The sequence below is a fragment of the Procambarus clarkii genome, chromosome 13 (assembly GCF_040958095.1).
Source record: "Procambarus clarkii isolate CNS0578487 chromosome 13, FALCON_Pclarkii_2.0, whole genome shotgun sequence".
Taxonomy (NCBI): domain Eukaryota; kingdom Metazoa; phylum Arthropoda; class Malacostraca; order Decapoda; family Cambaridae; genus Procambarus; species Procambarus clarkii.
Window position 1 is genome coordinate 23,680,621 of NC_091162.1, and position 26,480 is coordinate 23,707,100.

Consider the following 26,480-nt stretch of genomic DNA (forward strand, 5'->3'; position numbering starts at 1 on the left):
ATTTGTGGCAACTGCTGCCTAGCAGCTCGAGCAGAGCAGACCTCGTCTGGCGAAGGCTCTGTCAACGCCCCTTTTCTGTGGGGATCCCCTACAGCTCCCTGGAGCTTATCAGGCTAATGTATGTTATATTAGACCAGGACATTAGCTAAGGAGTTCAGACCTACCAGGGACCAGCACCAGAACCTGGCCCCTTCAGAGAGGTTTCAGGGAGCAATGGCACTGGAAAACCCTCTTGTGGTTGGGGTTTTCCTTATCTGCCATTGACCGGGGTCAGGCACCCAGAAAGGTAGGCATGACAAAACAAACCCCTCATGGTTAAAAATTAAAACAAAAAACCGAACAGAGAGGTAGAAACTCCCTACAATGCCAAGAAAACAAGCAAACATCACACTTTACTGCCGCGCCGATCGTCCACGCAGCCCTCCCCGCCCAGAGAGGGGGAGGGGGGAGCCCCGGACCTACCGCACCGGCTGCCAAGCTTCAGTTCGTAAGATAATGTCAACCGGGATAGACGCTTCTCTTGCCTCAGTTTCCTAGGCGGTGTTTGCCTTGTGTGGCGTTCACTGCCGTGTGTTGTGTTGTGCGGTGGCCAGGAGTACCTCGTCAGTGCCGGGGGCTGCATGCGCTTAGTGGCTGACTTCCCTAAGTGCCCTGTGAGTACTGCCCTTGCATAACAGGGTTATCTTCCCTGGGGCGTTCGGGAACCATTCCCGTAGAGGTTCTTGCTGCTCGGCATTTGCCTCACCCTTGGGGCCAGCTGGGGCTTGGGGCCCTTGTTTGGCCCTGGGTAGGGACTGGTATTGTGCTGGTTAGGGCATCAAGGTGTTGCACAGCCTGCCACCTAAGCAGCGACCGGTTCCTGTTGCCTCTGGAGATGGTGTACTTTTGCGGGGGTTTTTCTTTTGTTTTTATTTTAAATTGCCTGGTGGGGGTCTGCCGAGTGTGGCTATAGTTCCACTGGTAGTGTTTGGCGGCCCTCTGCTAGGCCCCCGTGATTGTACACATCTCAGGAGTTTTCAGTGCTATCCCCAACTGGTTTAGCAACACCTTGCCCGGGCTTCCCGTAGCAGTCAGCCTACGGGCCGTGGAAACCCCTGTCTGGGCTCGGGGGACCATTGAATGTGTCTTCCGGGTTCCAACCCATCTTGTACGGGATCGTTGGTTGCTGTGCCCTTGTCTCCGGGTGACAGTTGCCACTTTTACCTCCGTCATGCTGCCTGTTGGGTCACTGACACCTTGACCCGGAGTCTTACAAGAGAGATTCTCTGCTTGTTCTCCAGTACTCTCCTGATGTTATTACTGTTCAGAGTACAGGCGGCATCCATGTTGCAAGCTAGGTTAGGTTGCTGCAACATGTTAGGTTGGTTTCCCACTCGGATGCCCCGAGGCCGCCCCTTTTGGTTAGGTGCTGTTCGCCCCTTTCACTCTCTGTTCCTGGCTCCGGACCGTCTGCGGGTTTCGGGGTCGGGTCGGGGTTTAGTTAGGGCCGAGACTCAGGCGGTTCTCGGGGGCTGCCATGTTCGGGTTGGGGGACGAAGGTTTTCGAGCCGGTTCTTCCTGCCAAGGTTCCTGGGTCTTACCAGCGGCCCTTTCTTGCTGCCTTTCCCATGGATAGGGCTTGGAGGACGGCTCTGCCCCGGGGCCTCTGTTGCTGGTTCCTGGGGCTGTGGGGTATGCCTGCTAGCAGTTTTGGGGCAGTTTGCCCCTGCCTGGGTTTTCTGCTTTTGGATGGCATTTTTCGCCCATCCAGTCTGCTTGCTTCCCACTTTTGCTGGCGTGTTTTTGTTTCTTTAGCGTCATAGTCACAGTCCTGGTTCTGGCGGCCATTTTCGTCGGCCGGTTTCCCGGCGTGGCCACCAGGACGGCGGTGCGGTTTGTTTACATGCAACTGGGTGTGCGAGTGAGCTTCTTGGGTGAATTTTCACCTTTTTTCAGGGGTTTTATTCTCCTGTTGTCGTTTCTTTGCTTTTCTGGTGTTTTCTGCCCGTTTCCTGTTCCTCTGGGAACGTTTGAGTGTTGATTTTACACCGGGTTTTCCATTTTGTCTGTTTTGGGTCTGGGCCTTTGGGTTTGGGCTCAGTGTCCCTGGCTGTTATGCTTGCTCCCACACCTTGTCCCTCGGTTTTCGGTCTGCTATGACCGTTTTCCCAGGGCTTTCTGTCTGGGGGCTGTGCTTTGCCTTTTGTGGTGTTCTCCGCCAGCAAATGTGGTGGTTTGGGCTCACCCTGGTTCGATTCCGGGTTCCTTTGGGTTCTTTGGTTTCGTTCCGGAGGTTTCTTCCTCTTGGGCCCCTTTGTGGGTTCTGGGGGCTTTGTTTCCTCGTGTGTGACCCAGTTTCTGCCATCTGGAGTTCCGGGGTCTTCTTGGCTTGCAGACTGATCTTTTTGGGTCTTGGCATGTGTTGTGGTCGTGTTCGGACATTGAGGTTTTGTCAAGGTGGGCCTTTTGATGCAGTGTTGTGCCTTCTTCGCCTGGCCGGCGGCTTGTAATTTTCTTTTCAGGTGTATGTGTACGCATGTACATGTGTACACTGTGTGTGTGCACATGTGTATGTGCATACGCACGTGTGTGTCACATACCTTGTGTGTATGTGTATATGTATGTGTATATATACATGATATGTATATATGTGTATGTGTACTTTTTCTTTCGGAAGGGGCTCTGTTCCCTTCTCTGTTGACGGGGCGCTGGGGGAGCAGCTTGCTCTGTTTACTCTCGTATGGTCTTGCTGTTGGTGGGCGCTTTTGGCTGTGTTCCTGCCTCTGGTGGCGGCGGTGGACGGCTTCTCCCCCTTTGGGAGGTTCAGAGCTGGAGGGGTGGGCTTCTTCCCCTGCGCTTCGTCATGTCATCTTGGTGGGTGCGTTGGGCATGGTCGATCCGCCCCATCCTTTTGAGGTTCCTGTCTGCTCTTTGCAGAAATGGGCCTTTCGCATCTGCGGTTCTTCTGGACTTCTTCAGTCTGCGCCCTGGTTCTATGCCCTCCTCGGAGGACTGTTGTCTCCTGTCCGGCTTCTGTTGGGGCCGGGTGCCTGGATGGTGGCCCTGGACCTCTAGGTCAATTATTGGCACTTGGTGTATTTTTGCATCTTTACCGGATCTTGGTGCCCTGTCTCAGTCTGCTTGGGATTCGGTGTCTGGCCTACCTCAACGACTGGCTGGTGTGAGCTCCCAGTTGGTCCTGTTGTCTGCTCGCCAGGGGTGTGGTTCTTTCCAGATCGCCAGGTTTGGTTTCCTGGTGATCTGGAGGCCATTCCATCTGTTTCTGTCCCGGATTCGAACCTGGGCCTTGATTAGGGCTATTGGGCCACTCCTTGTCTTTCCCTCCAGACCTGTTACTGCGGCTGTGGTCCCGCCTTCGGCTGTGAATGAGGTGGTCCCAGGTTGCTCGAGCGGTTATGCGAGAGTCTGAACTTCAACGTGCTGGTCTGCCCGCGGGGTCGGGTTTGGCTTCGGCGTCTGTTTGGTTCCTTCAGAGACTCCTCTTCCGCCTCTTGCAATCGTTGGGTTCGTTCCTCCGGGGATCTTGTGTTGGTGCTGCCTCACCAGCTTCCTCTTTTGGGTTTTCGGGGTTCCGTGCCTTGGCACCTCCCCGAGCCTTCGCTCGATGTGTTCACGGACGGGTCATCTCTCGGCTGGGGCTTTGTGACCAGTGCTCACCAGGTTGGCTGGGGATGGTGGAGTCTGTCCGTCCATCAGGCTCACAGCACGGTTCGGGAGTTCGTGGCTGTCTGGTTTGCGCTTCGGAGGGTTTGGGTCACTCGGTGCTCTACCATTCAGCTCCATTCGGACTGTTCTCTGGAGGTTCTTGCCGGAACCACAGGGTTTCTCTTAGGTGTTGACCATTGGGGTTGGTTCCTTGATGTGGCTCGTTTGCTGGATTCTCGGGTTCGGCTAACCGTGAGTTTCATGTCCGGGGTGTGTCCTGCGCCTGGCAGACAGCTGTCTCGGTTCATTCCTCTGTTCGCGGATTGGCCAGTCGTTGACGACTCGTTTCGTTGGCTCTGCCGGGCGTATGGACTCCTGGACATGGATGTTCTTCGAGTCGGCGTGGCCTAGGCATCACCCATTTTATGTGGCGCCCTTACCTGCCTGCAAGGCGTTCACGTTGGATGCTTTTCAGCAGGACTGGTCGAGGTGGGGGTACCTGTTCCTCTCCTCCCGATCCAGCTGTTGCTTCGGGTTCTGGCTCGGTTGTAGCCCATTCCCACGAGAGCAGTCCTTATGGTTTCCTTGGTGGCCGGCCCAGCTTCTTTTCAAATGCTGCTTGATAGGTGTCCGAACTCGGGGCGTTTTCCCGCGGCTCCGCCTCTTTCGGCAGGTCGAATCGGTCCTGTACGTGACTGGTTCGGCCTTCTCCTCAGCTCTTCGCGTCTGGTATTTTGACGCGGGTATCACCATCTCTGTGGTGTTCAGGTGGCCTTTTTGACGGTGTCCCACCTGCGAGCTTCGTCTTGGCGACAGTATGACGTTCCTGGTGTTTCTATGCACTTTTTCTTGCTCTTTGTATGCTGTCTTCTCTTTCGCGTCAGGTTGTCTTGTCCTTTCTTGGGTTTTTCTGGACTACAGTTATTTGATATTTTCTCACTGTTGCCTCGTTTTATGCGGCGCTGGCAGAGCCGCTCCGGCTTGCGTTCGGGGTGGACGTCACATTTGCCTTGTTTCGTACGCTTTCTCGTGTTTTGTTTCACCTCCGGCCTGCTCATGCGTCGCTTGCGCCGTCCTGGTCCTTGATCAGGGTGCCTTCTCCTCAGTTTGTGGTAGCCCCTTCGGTTTAGGTTTCTGCTCCTTGGTACTGATGGTAGATTTGTATGTGTGCAGTCTTTCTCTGTCCTGGCGACGGTCGAGACGGATGGTTTCCGGAGGGGTTCTTGGGTTATTGATGCTTGATTGGTTTGGCCGGGGGTGCGTTCTGTGTTGTCCACCTATGCCATTTCCAATTTATATAGATAATACATAGATGAATCGTTTTCTGTGTTCAGTGATGATGCATCTCATTCAAGTAGCATAGATGAACAGTGTTAGTGGCTTCCATGGTGGTGTTTTCCATAGATATTTTCAACAATAGCTGAATCTCTTCCAGACTGACACTCTTTGAGGCTGGTTGAATCTCTTCCAGAATGCTTGAATCTCTTTTAGATTGACGGACACTCTTTGAGGGTGGCTGAATCTCTTCCTGTGTGGGACCTTACAAAGCGATCTTTTCAAGACTACCTTACAAATTTATCTTTTCCTATAATCATTTCAATACTACCTTATGCTTTACAAGCTTGGTTACATACCACCTACAAGTACTAAAGCCAAGGTTGTACGTGAGTGCGTTATTTGCAAGCACACAGAACGAAGAAGCAGTAAGCGAAAATCTATCTGTACCTGGTGCAATAAGAGCGAAGTCGCACTGTGTACCATGGACTACTTCGTTAATTATTACTCACTTCTGAAGTACTGAGTAATTACCTAAGTGTAATTACCTAAGTGTAGTTACAGGATGAGAGCTACGCTCGTGGTGTCCCGTCTTCCCAGCACTCTTTGTCATATAACGCTTTGAAACTACTGACGGTCTTGGCCTCCACCACCTTCTCATTTAACTTGTTCTAACCGTCTACCACTCTGTTTGCGAAAGTGAATTTTCTTATATTTCTTCGGCATCTGTGTTTAGCTAGTTTAAATCTATGACCTCTTGTTCTTGAAGTTCCAGGTCTCAGGAAATCTTCCCTGTCGATTTTATCAATTCCTGTTACTATTTTGTATGTAGTGATCATATCACCTCTTTTTCTTCTGTCTTCTAGTTTTGGCATGTTTAATGCTTCCAACCTCTCCTCGTAGCTCTTGCCCTTCAGTTCTGGGAGCCACTTCGTAACATGTCTTTGCACCTTTTCCAGTTTGTTGATGTGCTTCTTAAGATATGGGCACCACACAACAGCTGCATATTCTAGCTTTGGCCTAACAAAAGTCATGAACAATTTCTTTAGTATATTGCCATCCATGTATTTAAATGCAATTCTGAAGTTAGAAAGCATCGCATAGGCTCCTTGCACAATATTCTTTATGTGGTCCTCAGGTGATAGTTTTCTATCTAGAACCACCCCTAGATCTCTTTCTTTATCAGAATTCTTTAAAGATTTCTCACATAATATATAGGTTGTATGGGGTCTATGTTCTCCTATTCCACATTCCATAACATGACATTTATTAACATTAAATTCCATTTACCAGGTGGTGCTCCATACTGTATACTTATTTTGTCCAGGTCTTCTTGAAGGGCATGACAATCATCTAAATTTCTTATCCTTCCTATTATCTTGGCATCATCAGCAAACATGTTCATATAATTCTGTATACCAACTGGTAGATCATTTATGTACACAATAAACATCACTGGTGCAAGAACTGAACCCTGTGGTACTCCACTTGTGACATTTCTCCATTCCGATACATTGCCTCTGATTACTGCCCTCATTTTTCTATCAGTCAGAAAATTTTTCATCCATGATAGAAGCTTACCTGTCACCCCTCCAATATTTTCCAGTTTCCAGAACAACCTCTTATGTGGAACTCTGTCGAAAGCCTTTTTTAGGTCCAGATAGATGCAGTCAACCCAACCATCTCTTTCCTGTAATATCTCTGTGGCTCGATCATAGAAACTGAGTAAATTCGATACACAGGATCTTCCAGATCGAAAACCATACTGTCTGTCTGATATTATATCATTTCTCTCCAGGTGTTCTACCCATTTAGTTTTGATTAGCTTTTCCAATACTTTCACTATTACACTTGTCAATGATACAGGTCTATAATTGAGGGGGTCTTCCCTGCTGCCACTTTTGTAGATTGGAACTATGTTAGCCTGTTTCCACACGTCTGCTACGATTCCTGTACACAGGGATGCCTGAAAGATCAGGTGAAGTGGAATGCTGAGCTCAGATGCACATTCTCTCAGAACCCATGGTGAAACGCCATCTGGGCCAGCTGCTTTGTTCCTCCCGAGCTCCTTTAGCATATTTTCCACTTCATCTCTAGACACCTCTATCCGCTCTATGTTGTTCTCTGGAATTCTTATTGTGTCTGGTTCTCTGAAGATTTCATTTTGTACAAACACACTTTGGAACTTTTCATTTAATGTTTCACACATTTCCTTTTCATTTTCCGTGAATCTGTTTCCCATTTTCAACCTCTGTATATTATCCTTTACCTGCAATTTGTTGTTTATGAATTTGACGAATAGGCCCGGTTCTGTTTTACATTTATCTGCTATACCTTTTTCAAAATTTCTTTCTGCCTCTCTTCTTACTGCTGTATAGTTGTTTCTCGCATCTTTGTATCGCTGGTATGTTTGGGGGTTTGGCCTCTTCCGATACTGATTCCATTTTTGTGTCTTTTGGTCTCTTGCCCTCTCACAATTTCTGTCGAACCAATCCTGTTTTCTGGCCCTGCATCTCTGTTTTGGTATGAATGTTTGTGTGCCTTCCTCGTATAGTTTTAAAAATTTGGCATACATTTCATTTACTTCCCTGCCTAGCAACAATTCCGTCCAATTACACTCATTAAAAAAATTTTGAAGTTCCCCATAGTTGCCTCTCCTTAAATCGAGTTTATCAACTGTTTCAATGTCCCCATTTTCTTCTAGATGATATCTTAAAGCATATTTAATGTCTAACAGGACATGATCACTCTTTCCCAAGGGAGGAAGGTACTGGATGTCAAAAATCTCTTCTTCTTTCCTGGTGAATACTAGATCCAGTACTGACGGTACATCTCCTTCCCTCATTCTTGTGGCTTGCTTTATGTGTTGATACAAGAATGTCTCCAGAATGAGGTTCACAAATCTGCATGTCCAAAAGTCCTCCGTTCTTGCTTCAGTGTTGAGTGTGTAATACAGTGTGTTACTGTGTAAATAGAGTGTAAAACTGTACATATTGTAATTTTAGTGAATTTTTAACAAATAATATTGCGACAATAAACATTTATTGTGGACACATTACTGACACGTGTATCACAGTTCCATGGAACATTATGAACGTTCTACTGTATACATATTGTAAAGGACACAAATATGCATCATATACGATAAAAGAAACAAATAAAACCGCATTGGAAATACATAGAACAAATAATTTAAAATATATTTGAGGCAACACGCGGTGCTTGAATGGCCCGCGCGACAGTGTCTGGGAGCTTCACGCACGGGCGTCCAGCCCCTGATGACGTCACAGCGAACCTTGTCCATGTCCTCACGGCCAAATTAAGGGAATTTGACATTTATTTTTACATAAGACATGTTCAGGGAAGAGAATTCATTATTTTAATAAGAAAAAAATTATTTTGGAGAACACTTGATTTCATGCGCACAGGAGGAATTTCACAATAAACTCGGCGCATCACAGTGGTTAAGGTAAACTGAAAAGCATCTCTTTGGGGGATACATAATGATTAGCTTCCTGTCTCTAACAGGTTACATTTGAACCCATATCTTACTCACAAATACTCTACATTATTTAGATATCATTTCATAAACCACAAAAAGAGTACCTACCGGAAGCCATCAGCTATAGGTTTGTCTGGTTTATGTTTGCGTGTAGTGATGGCTGAGCAAGTTTCCACTCTGGTAGGGCACTTGTATTTGTTGACAACCTGCTCCACACTGAGAGACTCTACTAAGTCTATTTCATCCATGGCACCATCCACATCTTGCTTGTTGGCTAGTCTGAAATTAAACACTTCTCTACATTAGTACGTATCCTTATAAATTGTCATTGTGTTTTCCTATTTAGTGATGTAGCTAGCCAACACATCTTACAAAGCTAAATGGTAAAAATTTGGCTTTGAGAGATTATAGAGATAACCTTTCTGAGCAGTACGCTTGGTTACTCTCAAAGGCAAACTTCTTTCTGGTTCCATTAGAATAGGTCAGACAGTTGGGGCAGGTAGATATTCCACCCTGTTACAGCAGTAATATTCTTAAACTGTCATCATTGCTGTGTTATACTGGTGCATGTGTCATACTGGTGCATGTGTCATACTGGTGCATTTAATAACTCAAAGCCTTTTCAAACTATTAAATATCACACAGACATCCAATTAACCTTTTGCTAACTGCTAGATGGCTCGCCAAATCACCACCCAAGACAACCTCCATGTGACATCACCAACACTGACACACCAACACTGATGAACCATTAGAATAGAGAAACCAAGAGAAAGGGGGAGTGAAAAATAAGAAGAGGGGGAACAAGTTCCTCAAGATTGCATACACAAACATAGATGGAGTAAGATCAAAGATACTGGAGTTAAGTGATATAATACAGCTGCAGACACCAGACATTGTTGCACTCACAGAGACAAAACTTGAAGATGCTATTTTAAATGAGGTCATATTCCCAGGGGGCTACTCAATTTGGAGACGGGACAGAAAAATCAGGAAAGGCGGTGGCGTTGCTGTGCTGGTGAAAGAACACCTAAAGGTGAACGAAATAGTGACTGCCAATCCACAAGAAGTTGACATAATAGCACTAGAGATCTGCCATGAGGATGATAAACTAATGATCATAAATGCATATAGTCCACCGTTAAGCAGCACATGGTCAAAGGAGGAGCAAGATAGTAAACGAGAAGGTCTTATAACAATAATGAGAGAGATCATAGCGAGAGCGGATAACGATGGTTCACGACTGCTGATAGTCGCGACTTCAACTTGAAATCCATAGACTGGGAAGCATGTGAAGCTAAAACAGAAGATTTCTGGACCTGTAAATTTGTAGACCTCATCCTGGAAACATTCTCGTATCAACATGTTAAACAAGCTACGAGGATGAGGGAAGGGGACGTCCCCTCCATGCTAGATTTGATATTTACCAGGAAGGAGGCAGAAATATTTGACATTCAGTACCTTCCTCCCTTGGGTAAAAGTGACCATGTCTTTTTGGGAATAAAGTATGCAATGCGTTATAATCTGGAAGAAAATATGACGGTCGATGCAAATGAAAAACCTGACTTTAGGAGAGGACATTATGGCAACCTTAGAAAATTTTTTAGTGAGTATAATTGGACAGACTTGTTGCTAGGCAAGGAAGTGAATGAGATGTATGTCAGGTTTTGTGAAATATATGATAAAGGCACAAAAAAATTTATACCAAAACAGAGAAGCAGAACTAGGAAACAGGATTGGTTCAATAGAAATTGCGAGAGGGCCAGAGATCAAAAGACACAAAAATGGAATCAATACAGGAAGAGGCCGAACCCCCAAACATACCAGCAATACAAAGATGCGAGAAACAACTACACGGCAGTGAGGAGAGAGGCAGAAAGAAATTTTGAAAAAGGGATTGCAGACAAATGCAAAACAGAACCAGGTCTGTTCTATAAATTCATAAACAACAAATTGCAGGTAAAGGATAATATTCAGAGGTTGAAAATGGGAAATAGATTCACGGAAAATGAAAAGGAAATGTGTGAAACATTAAACGAAAAGTTCCAAAGTGTGTTTGTACAAAATGAAATCTTCAGGGAACCAGATACAATAAGAATTCCAGAGAACAACATAGAGCACATAGAGGTGTCTAGAGACGAAGTGGAAAAAATGCTCAAGGAGCTAAATAAGAACAAAGCAGTTGGTCCAGATGGAGTTTCACCATGGGTTCTGAGAGAATGTGCACCTGAGCTCAGCATTCCTCTTCAACTGATTTTTCAGGCATCCCTGTATACAGGAGTTGTAGCTGATGTGTGGAAAAAGGCTAACATTGTTCCAATCTACAAAAGTGGAAGCAGGGAAGACCCCCTTAATTATAGACCGGTATCATTGACAAGTGTAATAGTCAAAATATTGGAAAAAATAATTAAAACTAAATGGGTAGAACACCTGGAGAGAAATGATATAATATCAGACAGACAGTATGGTTTTCGATCTGGAAGATCCTGTGTATCGAATTTACTCAGTTTCTATGATCGAGCAACTGAGATATTACAGGAAAGAGATGGTTGGGTTGACTGCATCTATCTGGACCTAAAAAAGGCTTTCGACAGAGTTCCACATAAGAGGTTGTTCTGGAAACTGGAAAATATTGGAGGAGTGACAGGTACGCTTCTAACATGGATGAAAAATTTTCTGACTGATAGAAAAATGAGGGCTGTGATCAGAGGCAATGTATCGGAATGGAGAAATGTCACAAGTGGAGTACCACAGGGTTCAGTTCTTGCACCAGTGATGTTTATTGTCTACATAAATGATCTACCAGTTGGTATACAGAATTATATGAACATGTTTGCTGATGATGCTAAGATAATAGGAAGGATAAGAAACTTAGATGATTGTCATGCCCTTCAAGAAGACCTGGACAAAATAAGTACATGGAGCGCCACTTGGCAAATGGAATTTAATGTTAATAAATGCCATGTTATGGAATGTGGAATAGGAGAACATAGACCCCACACAACCTATATATTATGTGAGAAATCTTTAAAGAATTCTGATAAAGAAAGAGATCTAGGGGTGGTTCTAGATAGAAAACTATCACCTGAGGACCACATAAAGAATATTGTGCGAGGAGCCTATGCCATGCTTTCTAACTTCAGAATTGCTTTTAAATACATGGATGGCGATATACTAAAGAAATAGTTCATGACTTTTGTTAGGCCAAAGCTAGAATATGCAGCAGTTGTGTGGTGCCCATAACTGAAGAAGCACATCAACAAACTGGAAAAGGTGCAAAGACATGCTACTAAGTGGCTCCCAGAACTGAAGGGCAAGAGCTACGAGGAGAGGTTAGAGGCATTAAATATGCCAAAACTAGAAGACAGAAGAAAAAGAGGTGATATGATCACTACATACAAAATAGTAACAGGAATTGATAAAATCGATAGGGAAGATTTCTTGAGACCTGGAACGTTAAGAACAAGAGGTCATAGATATAAACTAGCTAAACACAGATGCCGAAGAAATATAAGAAAATTCACCTTCGCAAATAGAGTGGTAGACGGTTGGAACAAGTTAGGGGAGAAGGTGGTGGAGGCCAAGACCGTCAGTAGTTTCAAAGCGTTATATGACAAAGAGTGCTGGGAAGACGGGACACCACGAGCGTAGCTCTCATCCTGTAACTACACTTAGGTAATTACACTTAGGTAATTACTGATCACCTGCTGGGGTCACGACAGTCCTCAGGTCGACCCCATGGTACACGGAATCTTCCTTTTTATGTACAGAGCACCACTTGGTTTCCGAACTTTAGTTATCCGAAACTTCCAGTTTCTCGATTGGGGTTGGGGAGTCATGCTACACGAACAAAGTTCGGGTAGGAAGGGATCTGCCAAGCCTCGCGCCAGCCCGTGGTGGTGGGTGATGGTTCAGTTTGCCCACTGACCGTGTCAGGCGCCACCACTCTACAGAGTGCCTTCTACCCTGTGACCTCACAGATTCTCGACCTATTATTGCTATTATTTTGATTTATCACGAGGCTGGAGTGTTCATTCTGTGATTTTATTTTACATAACTGCACAATCAAAGAACATCTGTCCACCATGTCAGCTCTAAATGCATGCATTGTGTCAGTGATGGCTGACTGGTGGGTGGATGGATGGGGGAGCTTAGGTGGGAGGCAGTATATGAGAGAGGGGGGAGAATTAGTGAGAATGGAGTAGGGAGAGATGCTAGGAGGTAGGCAGGAAGGGAGGGAAGTAGTGAGGGAGGATAGGAGAATTAGGGAGGGAGGAAAAAGCTGGCAAGCAGGCAGGCTGGCGGGCAGAGAGGTAGGCAGGTAGGCTAGCTGGCAGGCAGGCAGGCAGGCAGGCAGGCAGGCAGGCAGGCAGGCAGGCAGGCAGGCAGGCAGGCAGGCAGGCAGGCTGGCAGGCAGGCAGGCAGGCAGGCAGGCTGGCAGGCAGGCAGGCAGGCAGGCTGGCTGGCTGGCAGGCAGGCAGGCAGGCTGGCTGGCTGGCAGGCTGGCTGGCTGGCAGGCAGGCTGGCAGGCTGGCAGGCTGGCAGGCTGGCAGGCTGGCAGGCTGGCAGGCTGGCAGGCTGGCAGGCTGGCTGGAAGGCAGGCTGGCAGGATGTTCCTGCAGGCTGGCAGGAAACATCCAGAGGATGTTTGCCAGATGTCTTAATAATCAGCTAGGAACAATTTAGGACTTTTATAAAGCACTCACTCACTTATTGGTGAGAACAAACAAAATACGGTCGCATTTACGCTATGAACCTGTCGTTTTTCCCCCTAGAGTTTTTCATAAATTTTTTAGAACAATTTCTTTTTACATTTCTAGTTTATTTTTTTCCTCTATTTCTCGTTTATGAACTTACATGATAACCAACTGTTCTCGTCCCCAAGGGGTTCAGAAACCAAGTAGTGCTCTATATTAATCTTTAAAGAATTCTGTCAAATAAAGCGATCTAGGGGTTAAGATTAAGCACAATTAAGAACATTGTGCGAGGAGCCTATGCTACACTGTCTAACTTCAGAATTGCTTTTAAATACATGGATGGTGAAATATTAAGAAACTGTTCACAACTTTTGTAAGACCAAAGCTGGAATATTCGGTGGTTGTGTGGTGCTCATATCTTAAGAGGCACATCAACAAACTGGAAAAGGTGCAAAGACATGCCACTAAGTAGCTTCCAGAACTGAAGGACAAGAGCTACGAGGAGAGGTTAGAAGCATTAAATATGCAAAAACTAGAAAATAGAAGAAAGAGGCGATATGATCACTACGTACAAAATAGTAACAGGAATCAATAAAATTGATAGGGAAGAATTCCTGAGACCCGTACTTCAAGAACAAGAGGTCATAGATTTAACCCTTGTGTGGCTCTGGGCTATTTAGCATTTGTCACCCACAGGCGCCAACCAAAAAAAAACCAGCGTTGAATGTAATGAAACGCCATTTTCTGGGTGAGCCCCGGAGGCTCCCTGGAGCTTATCGGTCTAATGTATGTTATATTAGACCGGGACATTAGCTAAGGAGTTCAGACCTACCAGGGACCAGCGCCAGAACCTGGCCCCTTCAGAGAGGTTTCAGGGAGCAATGACCCTGGAAAACCCCTTGTGGTTGGGGTTTTCCTTATCTGCCATCGACCGGGGTTAGGCACCCAGAAAGGTAGGCATAACAAAACAAACCCCACATGGTAAAAAACTAAAACAAAAACCGAACATAAGAGGTAGAAACTCCCTACAATCACAAGGAAACAAGCAAACAAGCAAACATCACACTTTACTGCCGCGCCAATCGTCCGCGCAGCCCTGCCCTCCCCGAGAGGGGGAGGGGGGCCCCGGACCTCACCGCACCAGCTGTCTAGCACCAGTTCGGAAGCTAAGCTTCAACCAACGCGAAAAAACCTCCGACTGGTGGGAGGGAGGGTTCCCAGGGAGCCTCCGGGGCTCACCCAGAAAATGGCGTTTCATTACATTCAATGCTGGTTTTCTGTGGGGAGCCCCTATGGCTCCCTGGAGGTTCATACCCAAAGAGAAGGAAAGGGCTGACTCGGGAGGTGGCCGCCACAAACTCTGCAACACGAAGTCGAGATAACAGGCAGCAACCTGCAACCCAAAGCAACACAAGAACGCATAGGAGCAGACACGCTCACAAGTGAACGGGCGGCCAGGAACCTGTGCGACCCCCAAATCCTCGTGCCCAAAATGAGCCCAACACCTCACCAAACACGGCTGCTAAAGCTGCAAACGTCCGAACGGCATGAGCGCAAGGATAGACCGCAGGCTGTGCAGGTTTGGGACCAGCCCCTCTAATATTTTCCCTGAGGGGGAAAGGAGATGTATGACATATAAGCCTAACATGTATGAATACACTCTGGCTGCCTGTTCCCCGACACAATGAATGATAATAATTATTAATTTCAAATAAATAATAGTTTCCTTTACCTCCTATTCAGATGTCATTTTTTAAGAATGGAATTTGTTCTGAATAAGGAGCTTTCAAAACATTCTGGCATTGCTGTCTAATTATATAATCCTCTGAATAAAATGTAACAGCATTATGGAAACGAATGAGCCTTACTATTTAAGTCTTTCAGACTCAACCAAATGAAAAAGATTTTTATATGGAATGTCTACCTCTTTTTTAACCTTTAAGCAGCACTGGTGCCTGCAACACCGCCAGGTGCAAGCAAAAAAAAAAAACAGGATTGAATGTAATATAACGCCATTTTCTGGGTGAGCCCCGGAGGCTCCCTGGAGCTTATCGGGCTAATGTATGTTATATTAGACCGGGACATTAGCTAAGGAGTTCAGACCTATCAGGGAACAAGCGCCAGAACCTGGCCCCTTCAGAGAGGTTTCAGGGAGCAATGGCCCTGGAAAACCCCTTTGTGGTTGGGGTTTTCCTTATCTGCCATCGACTGGGGTTAGGCACCCAGAAAGGTAGGCATAACAAAACAAACCCCACATGGTAAAAAACCAAAACAAAAAACCGAACAGAGAGGTAGAAACTCCCTACAATCACAAGGAAACAAGCAAACAAGCAAACATCACACTTTACTGCCGCGCCGATCGTCAGCGCAGCCCTCCCTGCCCCAAGAGGGGGAGGGGGGAGCCCCGGACCTACCGCGTCGGCTGCCAAGCTTCAGTTCGGAAGCTAAGCTTCAACCAACGCGAAAAAACCGCCGACCGGTGGGAGGGAGGGTTGCCAAGGATCCTCCGGGGCTCACCCAGAAAATGGCGTTTCATTACATTCAATGCTGGTTTTCTGTGGGGAGCTCAAGGCAGCCGACGACCGAGCCGCCGAAGCAAACACACCGGACATAGGCCCAGATCTCAGTTCCTGCGCATCCTCGCCAAGTCAGTCCGAAGACAGCTCCAGCAGAGAAAATAAATGCAACACCGAAGCCAAATGCCCACGGGCGCGCAAATCATCGGCCACCAGGGACGCCGAAAGGGAGGGAACCTGCGCGTGAAGCTGAATCTGACTGACATCACGAAGAAGTACGGGGGGAACAAGCACGCACTGAGGTGCTCAAATTTGCCCTCTAGGTAAACCTGAACAACCATAGACACTTCCCGCCATTCAAGCGCACGGGTCCAGCAGAACGAGTGCCACGCCCCCAATGAAAAGAAAGGGCAGTCTACCATCCAGGAAGACTCCGGCACCTCGTAATGCATCCAGAAGGAAAACGAGGAGCCAAACTCGAAAGAAGGATCCATTGAAGAGGCGTAATCTGCGTCTCGCAAGAGGTAAGCCGTAAGGGCTTCCCGCACCACCTTCGATGTGATGCGGGAGCCGAAAACCTCTGGAAGGAGGGAACCGAGGAACCCAAGGGAACCCAGGGAGGAGTCGCACCCATATCAAACTCGTACAGGCAGCGGGGATAGGAAAACCCCTCCCCCTGTAACAACAAGCCCTGCGCCGAGGGTACAACACCCAAGCGGGGTCAAATGGGACCCAAGCACCCCCAAGTCAACTCCTCCCCAGCCCCGGGAACCTCGACGTCAGGACCCGGGGCTATCTTGAGGTTAACTTGAGATGATTTCGGGGCTTTAGTGTCCCCGCGGCCCGGTCCTCGACCAGGCCTCCACCCCCAGGAAGCAGCCCGTGACAGCTGACTAACACCCAGGTACCTATTTTACTGCTAGGTAACAGGGGCATAGGGTGAAAGAAACTCTGCCCATTGTTTCTCGCCAGCACCCGGGATTGAACCCAGGATCACAAGTCCAGCATGCTGTCCACTCGGGCCGAGCTGTCCTCCAAACCTCTGGAGGACTCTGTGCCTCTGGAGAAAAGGCAGAGTCCGCCGGAAAAGCTGGGATGAAGGGGGCCCGCTGGCACGGCCCAAAGGCTCCAGCAGGAGGAACAGGCTCGAATGCCTCCGCCGCCGATCCGGAAGGGGCATTTCCCGAAGCCGCCCGAGACTCGCCACCAGGCAAACCCTGCCCCGACTTTGAAACTCTCAGACGTTTGGGAGCCAGAAGCAGGGAAAGGTGGAGCAGGATGAAACACAGGGACACAACAGGGGAAGGACTAGGGGGTGCAGATGAAACCAAAGTCGAGGAGACTAACACCCCCAAGTCCGGGTCCCCATAACCAAAGCAGGACAGCTGCGGGGTATCCAGAAAACCTTGCGCGTTGCAGCAACCTAAACCTTGCATGCAACGCCGAGACTGCTTGCACCCTAATAACAATCTCGGTGGACTGGGTGAATTGGAGTACAAACAAGGAACACCACTCGCAGGACTCCAGATCAAAGGTGTCCTTGACCCAACAAGCAGCATGGCGGAGACAAAGACGGTGAGTGTCACCCCCCGAGTCAAGGGGACAGAGCAACCTTTAAACTGGCACAAGGCAAGGTGGGACTCTGGGGTCTCTTCCATCAGACCACTGAGCCTCCAAGGGCGTTTCCAGGGCTCTTAGGCTAATTGCTAGGGGAAGCCCAGACGAGGTACTGCTAACCGGTTATCCCAGAGCTACCAAGCAAACAAACTAAAAGCTGAACTCCTGCGATGTGTACAAGCACGGGGACCTAGTGGAGGGCCACCAAAATTATACAAGTGGTCCTACCGCCACACCTGGCAGACCCCCGCCAGGCAAAACAAAACAAAATAAAGGAAAAACTTCGCAAAAGCACAACGTCTCCAGGTGAACAGAACCGGTAGCTCTGCATATATCAGGCAGCTGCACAGTACCTCGTGCCCCTGCCAGAGACTAAACTACCTCCTATCCAAGGAAAACTAGTAGCAAGAACCACCCCAGCAGAACCCCCAAGGGCAGGCAATCACCGAGCAGCGACAGAACCACTTGAAGGTAGATTCCGAACGATTCAGGGAAGATAACCCTGAAGCCGCAAGGGCAGTTCTTACAGGGTACCTAGGGAAGGCGGCCCTAGGTGCATGCAGCCCCAGTACTCTTGTATTACTCCTGGCTCGCACGATACCAAAAATGAGCAACACCACCGCATGACAGCACTGCTCAAAGGATGGAGCCAGAGTCGATCGACCGTTCACCCTCACAACAGCCTGTGAACAGGTGAGAGTTGCCAGTGCGGAGGTCTGGGACCCCTCCGTCCCCCCCCCGGGGAGGGAGGAGTTGCGCAGATGGATGCGCGGCATTTGTTGTGACATCATATTGGTTTCCTTGGTTTTGATTTGAGAGTTCTGTTGCTAGTTCGGCTGCTTTCGGTTTGCAATTAATTAATCAGCAGTAGTTTGTTTTGGAATTCCTACCTTTCTGGGTGCCTGACCTGGTAGATGGCAAAGACTGCTTCCAATTACACGGGGGTGTATTTAGGCCATTGCTCCTCGTGCCTCTCTTGAGGGGTCCAGGTTCTGGCTCTGGTCCCCGGTAGACCTAGAGCTCCTTCGATTGACTGTTGCCATGGTCTAATATATACACATCAGCCCAGTATAGCTCCGGGGAGCCGAAGGGGCTCTCCACAAAAAATGGTAAATTCCACAATTATTCTTCCACTGGCGGTTAAATACTGTACGTCAATCACAGACAAAGCTAAGGGCACTGAGTGCATACTGTACGAACGCAGACTAGGTCTATACGTACACCCTACAGTAGGCTGGTGTTTAAGCCAGATCCAGTAACATAAATTTCTCTCAAATATTTGATTTACATCAAATTACATTATTTTGGGTTATATATTTAGTTTAGCAACATTATTACGATAATAACAGCTATAAAAAATACTTATTTTAGAACCGATTTATTAATTTTATTATTTCGAAGCCGTAGGTCACTGAACTATGGCGACAAAATCGAACAAAACAAGCATGGTGTTGTGTGCACACGGATTAGACCTGTTCACTCGTGCTGGACTTGTGAGCCGCCAATAGCATGAATAATTTCTCAAATAGCAGATATCTATCATATTACAGTATATTTTTAGTTTTATTTAGTTTAGTTTAATTAGGATATTAAAGAGTTATTAAAACACCAGTTTTAGAAATGATTTATTAATCTGAAACGTTCAAAGTCATGGGTTACTGATCTATGACAACACAGACGAAAGTGAGTGAAACCTCACTGTAAAGTGAAGTTTACAGTACAGTATTCCCTTACCTGTCCACCCTCACTTATCTTGTTTCATCACAGAAAATGTATATAAGAAGATTTCAACACATTAGCTAGCTATTCACGGTTCAGCCTTTAAATTAATTTACAAAGATACGTGTGCCACAAATCAATGAACGAAAATCATTGAAACTCAGTTGTTCACTTGTGTGGACCACTCTGGCTGGTGTTTGGTTAATATGCTTTACATGTTGTGTGGACCATTCTGGCTTGTTTGGTTCATATGGTTCACTTGTTGTGTGGTCCACTTGTGTGATCCAACTTGTCTTATGAAGGAATTATTATTTGTAGATAGACTGAGACAGTTTTCCACCACTCTGTGAACTCTGTCCCAACATCGTAAGCTTGTGGACCACTTGTGGACCACTTGTGGTCCACTTGTGTGACCCAGATGTGTGAGCCACTTGTGTGATCCAACTTATCATATGGAGGAATTATTAATTGTAACCTGTGATGGAATGGGAAAGTTTTCCACCACTCTGTGAACTCTGTCCCAACATCGTAAGCTTGTGGACCACTTGTGGACCACTTCTGAGGTCCACTTGTGTGATCGAACTTTTCATATGAGCGAATTATTAATTGTAATCTGTGATAGAATGGGAAAGTTTTCCACCAGTCTGTGAACTCTGTCTCGACATCGTAAGTAAATCCGAACATCCCCCACTTCGGCGAACCATTGTTCGTCGACCCAGGTGAGTAAATCCGGCCTGAAAAGTGTGCAAACTAGCCAGAGATTCGTTGAATCAGGGTACGTTGAATCGAGGTTGTACTTTATAAATATATATATATATGTTTTGCGCCCTTAAAAGGTTAATATAACTTCCATTATGCTTCACCTTTATATGGAAAATTCACATATTACTGGAATTAATTAAACACAGCTGACATACATAAATATTCTTAATTGACGCTCTTAATCCTTTCAGGCAGCACTGACAATATTTATCTTAAAAACTTACACAAGGACTGGCTTTCCTGATATCTTCTTATCTGCCAGCAAGCTAAATAGAACATCCCGACACTCCCGTACTCTCACTGCATCACTCGAGTCTACCACAAAAATTACGCCATGTACCTGGAATATAACACACAAATTGGGAAGGTGATATAGCGTAAAACACAGAAGAAATCATTATGCTACTTAGAACCTAAATTAGCACACTACCAAAGACATACATCACTAGGATTATTATGATCTACTGAACTTCTCCCAGGGCTAATAATTGACAAAGCTGCATTTAACAAAACACTCTACAGGCAATGATACTACTTTTGCTGATGATTCTTTCATTTATCCCTTGTATTCAGCCTATAGTTTGCCAAGTTATTTATTGTACTTGGAAATGACGAATATGCCCCTTTGGATAGCTCCCCAGTCTTTGGCCAGGTAGACACTGTAGGCCAATAGATGCTGGATTGACCATATGGAGGAGTACGTAAAGTGGTACAGTATTGTTACCATTTCTTCACAATCAGTAGCACATGTTTCTTCTTTATTTTGCTAGTTGATGGCTATTCTGATACATTCCTGGTGTTTTGAGAGAATTTTGTTGAATTTTTGTGATACACTCAAGGCGTGGATGGGAGTTAACAAACTGTGACCCATGGGAGTTAAACTCACAGTTTGTTAACTCCCATCCACGCCTTGAGTGTATCACAAAAATTCAACAACATACTTTAAAAAAATTCTATCAAAACACCAGGAATGTACCAAAATGGCCATCAACTAGCAAAATAAAGAAGAAACATGTTGTGCTACTGATTGTGAAGAAATATGAGTTAATTAGAAAGTTTTCAAAGTGGTTTCTTCCTAAGATATTCATCTATGATGAATACATTTATTTATTTATTTATTTATTTATATACAAGAAGGTACATTTTTTAATGAGAGTACAGAGACGAAGTTTTACATTCTTGCAAAGCCACTAGCACGCATAGCGTTTCGGGCAGATCCTTAATCTAAAATATAATTTTAAGAAGGTAATTTCTAGCAAAGTTAAAAAAAAAAAATGTTTACAGGTACATTGTGAGAAAGTATAAAAATACATTGTAAGTAGTACAAAAATGCATTGTAAGAAAGAATAAAAAACCAGCGTTGAATGTAATGAAACGTCATTTACTGGGTGAGACCCGGAGGCTCCCCGGAGTTATCCAGGCTGATATGTTACTGCTGTATTAGCTTTCTGGCATCAGTCAAAGTGCATGGAGTTCTTGCCTAATGAGGACCACAAGCCAGAACCTGTACCCCTCAGAGAGGCACGAGGAGAAATAGCCTACAGAAACCCTCGTGTGGTTGGGAGCATTCTGTCTGCCATTGACCGGGTCTGGCCCTCATAGAGTTAGGCGCCCAAAAAAACCAGCGTTGAATGTAATGAAACGCCATTTTCCGGGTGAGCCCCAGAGGCTCCCTGGAGCTTATCGGGCTAATGTATGTTATATTAGACCAGGACATTAGCTAAGGAGTTCAGACCTACCAGGGACAAGCGCCAGAATCTGGCCCCTTCAGAGATGTTTCAGGGAGCAATGGCACTGGAAAAACCTCTTGTGGTTGGGGTTTTCCTTATCTGCCATCGACCGGGGTTGATGGCAGAGTCCGAGAGTCCCAAACAAAACCCAGCTGGGTCCGAACCCGGAACGTAACCAGATGGGACTTCCTCCAGGTCACCAGGAACCCGAACCCAGTGAGCTGGGAAGAACCACACCCCCTGGTAAGCAGACAAGCGGACCAACTGGGAGCCCCACACCAGCCAGCCGTCGAGGTTGGCCAGAACCTGAATCCCGATCAAACGCAGACAGGTCACCATGACCCGGGTAAGATGCATAAATGCGCAAGGTGCCAGAAGCAAACTAGGGAAGGCAACAAAAGCGGCAAGCCTGAAGCCCCAGCATTAACCCTTTAGTTGAGCAAGACATCATATAATGCGTTGAATGACTTGCAGTAACTTGCGCTCGGCATCATATGGTGTTTTGGAGTACCGCGCAAGATTTAAACCGCCCCCGGATACACAGGGTTCACCACACCTACATCAGGGCTCTTGTAAACAGACGCCATTTAAAAAAAAAAACGTGGGCCAAATTCCCAGGTGTGAGGGGCCTCAGTATCAAGTGAGTTACCAAGCCTGACGCATGCAGCATGAGCTCACAGCACTGCTGTTCAGCTTGTGACCACAGCATCGTCTAAAAATGCCATTATATACATGTTCTTACTATAATTAGCGATGATATTATTACAGAAGACCCCTGACTGATAAAACTGACCAGGGTTCTGATAAGAGCAGAATTGTAGTGATATTTAGCGCTGTACTCCATGGAGGGAGGAGTAATGCTGTGGGAGGGAGGGTGGTGGCATTGTCTTCTGACTGTGTGTGGCCACCTTTTATTGACTGCACTCACCATACCAGCTTAGTGGTTCGCTATGGTGAACACAAATGTAGATACTTATATATAACGTGTGTATAGTGTGTAATAACAGCAAGAGGAGTAGGATGGGAGCCACCATTTTGGTGAGAGAGGTGCGTCGTCTGCACGACTTATCATGTTGTTTACTGGTGGCCACTATGGTCTTTGGGCACCATACCAGTTTACTTGTACAAGTATGGTGAATAAAACAGATAGATACTTATATAAAATATGTGTATATAGCGTAATAAAACCACAAACAGTATTGTTGGAGGAGAAATATTAGTGCGTCTGGCCTTGAGGGCGGCCGCCACCAGCTGACAGTGAGTAGCTACGTCTTTGTGTCTTTACTCACCATACAAGCTTAGATGTACAGTTATGGTGAACAAAACATGTAAATACTTATATATAACGTCTGTATATGAAAGCAAAAACAGTATGGTGGGAGGAGAATGGTGGCAAGTCAGGTGAGGTGAGTGAGGGAGTGGCAGCCAGTGGCGGGCTGCCACTGCCACTCAGCATACCAACTTAGTGGTTCGTTATGGTGAACACGAATGTAGATACTTATATATAACGTCTGTATATAGTGAATAAAAGCAAAAACAGTATGGTGGGAGGAGAATGTGGGCTAGTGAGGTGTTGAGGGAGTGAGTGGCAGCAAGTGGCTGGCTGGTGTGTGGCGGTCACTCCTCGTTACTTTTTGACTCATAATAGCAACTTAGTGGTTCGTTATGGTGAACAAAACATGCAGATACTTATATATAACCTGTGTATATAGTGTAATAACCGACAAAGTATTTGTTCACTGTTTGATGAACATAATTGAATCAGCAATATGCACACCATATTTTTGAGTACAGCGATGATTCACTCATTTTATTATATAAATATATCACACTACTCACTATTGAATAATATTACAGCAAAAAAACTACGAAAAATCAATCAGACACATTGAACTAATTAGGTAATTATCTCTTTGTGGCCACTCCTGCCTGACAGCTGGCGAGCAACAGACCATCTGGGCAGCACGCTGAGTCAGCGCCTGTTTTTTGCCAGACTTCCCAACCCTATAGCAGGCAATATATGACACTTACGATTTTTTATTATTTGTCCCATGATCAGTGAACACAAATTAACAGGTTTAGAAGAAAAAATATATATATATTTTTTTTTTTTTTTTGGTATGCGCCTGTGGGTAACACATGCTAAATAGCCAGGCGCCATACAAGGGTTAACTGTGCCAGTCCCTGAACCCTGGAGGATAGGAACGTGCCAAGAAGCGTCCTGGAGGTCCAGGGACACCATCCAGACACCCGGCCGCAACAGAAACCAGACAGGGGAGACATCAGTCAACTAAAAAGTGGCAAAGAATCCTGGGCACAGACAGAATAAGTCCAGAAGAACCTCAGATCCGCAAAGTCCCGTGTTGGCAATGGAACCGGCGGGAAACTCGGGAGGAAGGGGGAGAATCGACCATGTCCAAGCGCACCCACTCCAAGATGATATGACAAAGCGCAGGGGAAAGATCGCCCCACCAGCCCCGAACCCACCTAAGGAGAAGGTGCCGCCCAACGCTACCAGAGGCCGAAAGACAACTAAAAAACACCCACAAACTGTGGAACCAAGCGCGAGCCAACAGAGCAAGCCGCTCCCCCATCGTCCCGTCAACAGCGAAGGGATTGGAGCCTCTTCCAAAAGAAAATAATTAACAAATGAAAATAAAAGTAAAGAAAGAAAAGAATAACAAGCAGCCGAACGGTGGGCAGAGCACCACGCCAGGCCCCAAAAAGGCACCGAGAGAGCACAAAAGCCGCACAAAAAAGGCCCACCTTGACAACAAAAATCAAGGCCCCGGCATGACCACAACACATGCTAAGACCCAAAAAGAGCAGTCTGCAAGCCAGGAAGACCCCAGAAGGCAGAACCGGGTCACACACGAGGTAACCAAAGGCCTCCAGAACCCGCAAAGGGGGCCCAAGAGGAAGAAACCTCCAGAACGAAGCCAAAGAACCCAAAGGAATCCAGAATCGAACCTGGGGGAGCCCAAACCACCGCATTTGCCGGCAGAAACAAAGGAACCTGGAATCGAGCCTGAAGGAGCTCAAACCACCACATTTGCCGGTGGAAACAAAGGAACCCGTAATCGAACCTGGGGAAGCCAAAACCACCACATTTGCTGGCAGAAATACACCATAGCAAGGGCAAATCACAGCACTCAGACAGAACCCTCAGTGAAACGGCCAAAACGGACCAAAAACCGAGGGACACAAGGTGTGGGAGCAAGCATAACTGACAGGGACAGGGCCCAAACCCCAGGGCCCAGGTCCAAACAGACAGAAATTGCAAGACCGGGGTAAAAACCAACACCTAAGCATTCTCAGAGGAACAGAAGGGCAGAACGCCTTAGAAAAAGCAAAAAACGGCAACAGGAGGATAAAACCCCCTGAAGGAGGTGAAAAACTCCCACAAAACGCGAGTTCACACACTCAGGCACAGGTAAACAAGCCACAGCACCGCCTTGGTGGCCAGGCGGGGAATCAACCGCAGAAAGAAAATGGCCACCGTAACAAAAGGAGGCGCGACCGACGCAAGATATCAGAAAACACCCCAGCAAATGTGGGAAGTAAGGAAATGAGAGGGACGAAAAACCCCGCCCAGAAAGCAGAAAAACCCAGGCAGGGGCAAACAGCCCCAGAACTGCTAGTGGGCACCCCCCACACCCCCAGGAACCCGCAACATAGGCCCCAGGGCAGAGGGGCACTAGGCAGACCCCCACCAGGCAAATAAAAACAAAAAGAAAAGAAAAACCCAGCAGAAATATACCGTCTCCAGAGGCAACAGGACCTGGTCGCCGCGTAGGTGGCAGGCCGCGCAACACCTTGACGCCCCAACCAGCACAATACCAGTCCCTACCCAAGACCAAACAAGGGCCCCCAAGCCCCAGCTGGCCCCAAGGGTGAGGCAATTGCCGAGCAGCAAGAGCCCCTATGGGAATGGGTCCCAAGTGCCCCAGGGAAGATAACCCTGACACGCAGGGGCAGTACTCACAGGGCGTTTAGGGAAGGAAGCCCCTAAGTGCATGCAGCCCCGGTACTGAAAAGGAACACCTAGCCACCACACAATACAATAACATAGCAGTGAGCACCACGGAGGCAAACACCGCCTATGAAACCGAGGCCAGAGAAGCGCCTGTCCCAGTTGACATTAGTTTATGAACTGGAATGCTATGCAGCCGGCGCAGCGAGGTCCGGCCCCCGCCTTTCCCCTCTTAGGGAGAGGAGGACTGCGTGGACGAGCGGCACTGCAGTAGAGTGTAACATTTGCTTGTTTACTTGGGATTGAAGGGAGTTCTACCTCTCTGTTCAGTTTTTGTTGTTAGTTTCTTACCATGTGGGGTTTGTTTTGTTATGCCTACCTTTCTGGGTGCCTAACCCTGGTCGATGGCAGATAAGGAAAACCCCAACCACACGGGTTTTTTCCAGGACCATTGCTCCCTGAAACCTCTCTGAAGGGGCCAGGTTCTGGCACGTGGTCCCTGGTAGGTTCCAACTCCATAGCTCATGTCTCGATCTAATATAAAACACATTAGCCCAATAAGCTCCAGGGAGCCGTAGGGGCTCCCCACATTAACCCTTAAAGTGCGCATCACGTCATATGACGTGCTGGACGTTGTTCCAGTCAACTGCGCATCGCGTCATATGATGTGTTGGAGTACTACGCAAGATTTAAACAGCCCGCGGATACACGGGGTTCACCACACCTTCATCAGGGCTCTTGTAAACAGATGCCATTTAAAAAAAAAATCGTGGGCCAAACTCCCGGGTGTTATTGGCCTCAGTATTGAGTGAGCAACCAAGCCTGACGCACGCAGCATGAGCTAACAGCACTGCTGTTCAGCTTGTGACCACAGCATCGCCTAAAAATGCCAAATTATACTTGTTCATGCTATTATGTAGCGATGATATTATTACAGAAGACCCCTGACTGTGATAAAACTGACCAGGGTTCTGATAATAGCAGGATTGTGGTGATATTTAGCGCTGTGCGCCATGGAAGGAGGTGTAATGCTGTTGGAGGGAG

At 46.9% G+C, this 26,480-nt stretch overlaps 1 protein-coding gene across 3 annotated transcripts in view; it reads right to left on the minus strand.

Moving 5' to 3' along the window:
- Positions 1-26,480, minus strand: part of LOC123757260 (ADP-ribosylation factor-like protein 13B) — a 149,425-nt gene that overhangs the window by 64,584 nt on the left and 58,361 nt on the right. For all 3 annotated transcript variants that reach the window (XM_045740787.2, XM_045740786.2, XM_045740784.2), the window contains 2 exons: positions 19,958-20,073; positions 8,531-8,701 (listed from right to left, as the gene is read on the minus strand). In XM_045740787.2, coding sequence (XP_045596743.2) covers positions 8,531-8,701; positions 19,958-20,073 — 287 coding nt within the window. The remainder of the gene's footprint in view (positions 1-8,530; positions 8,702-19,957; positions 20,074-26,480) is intronic.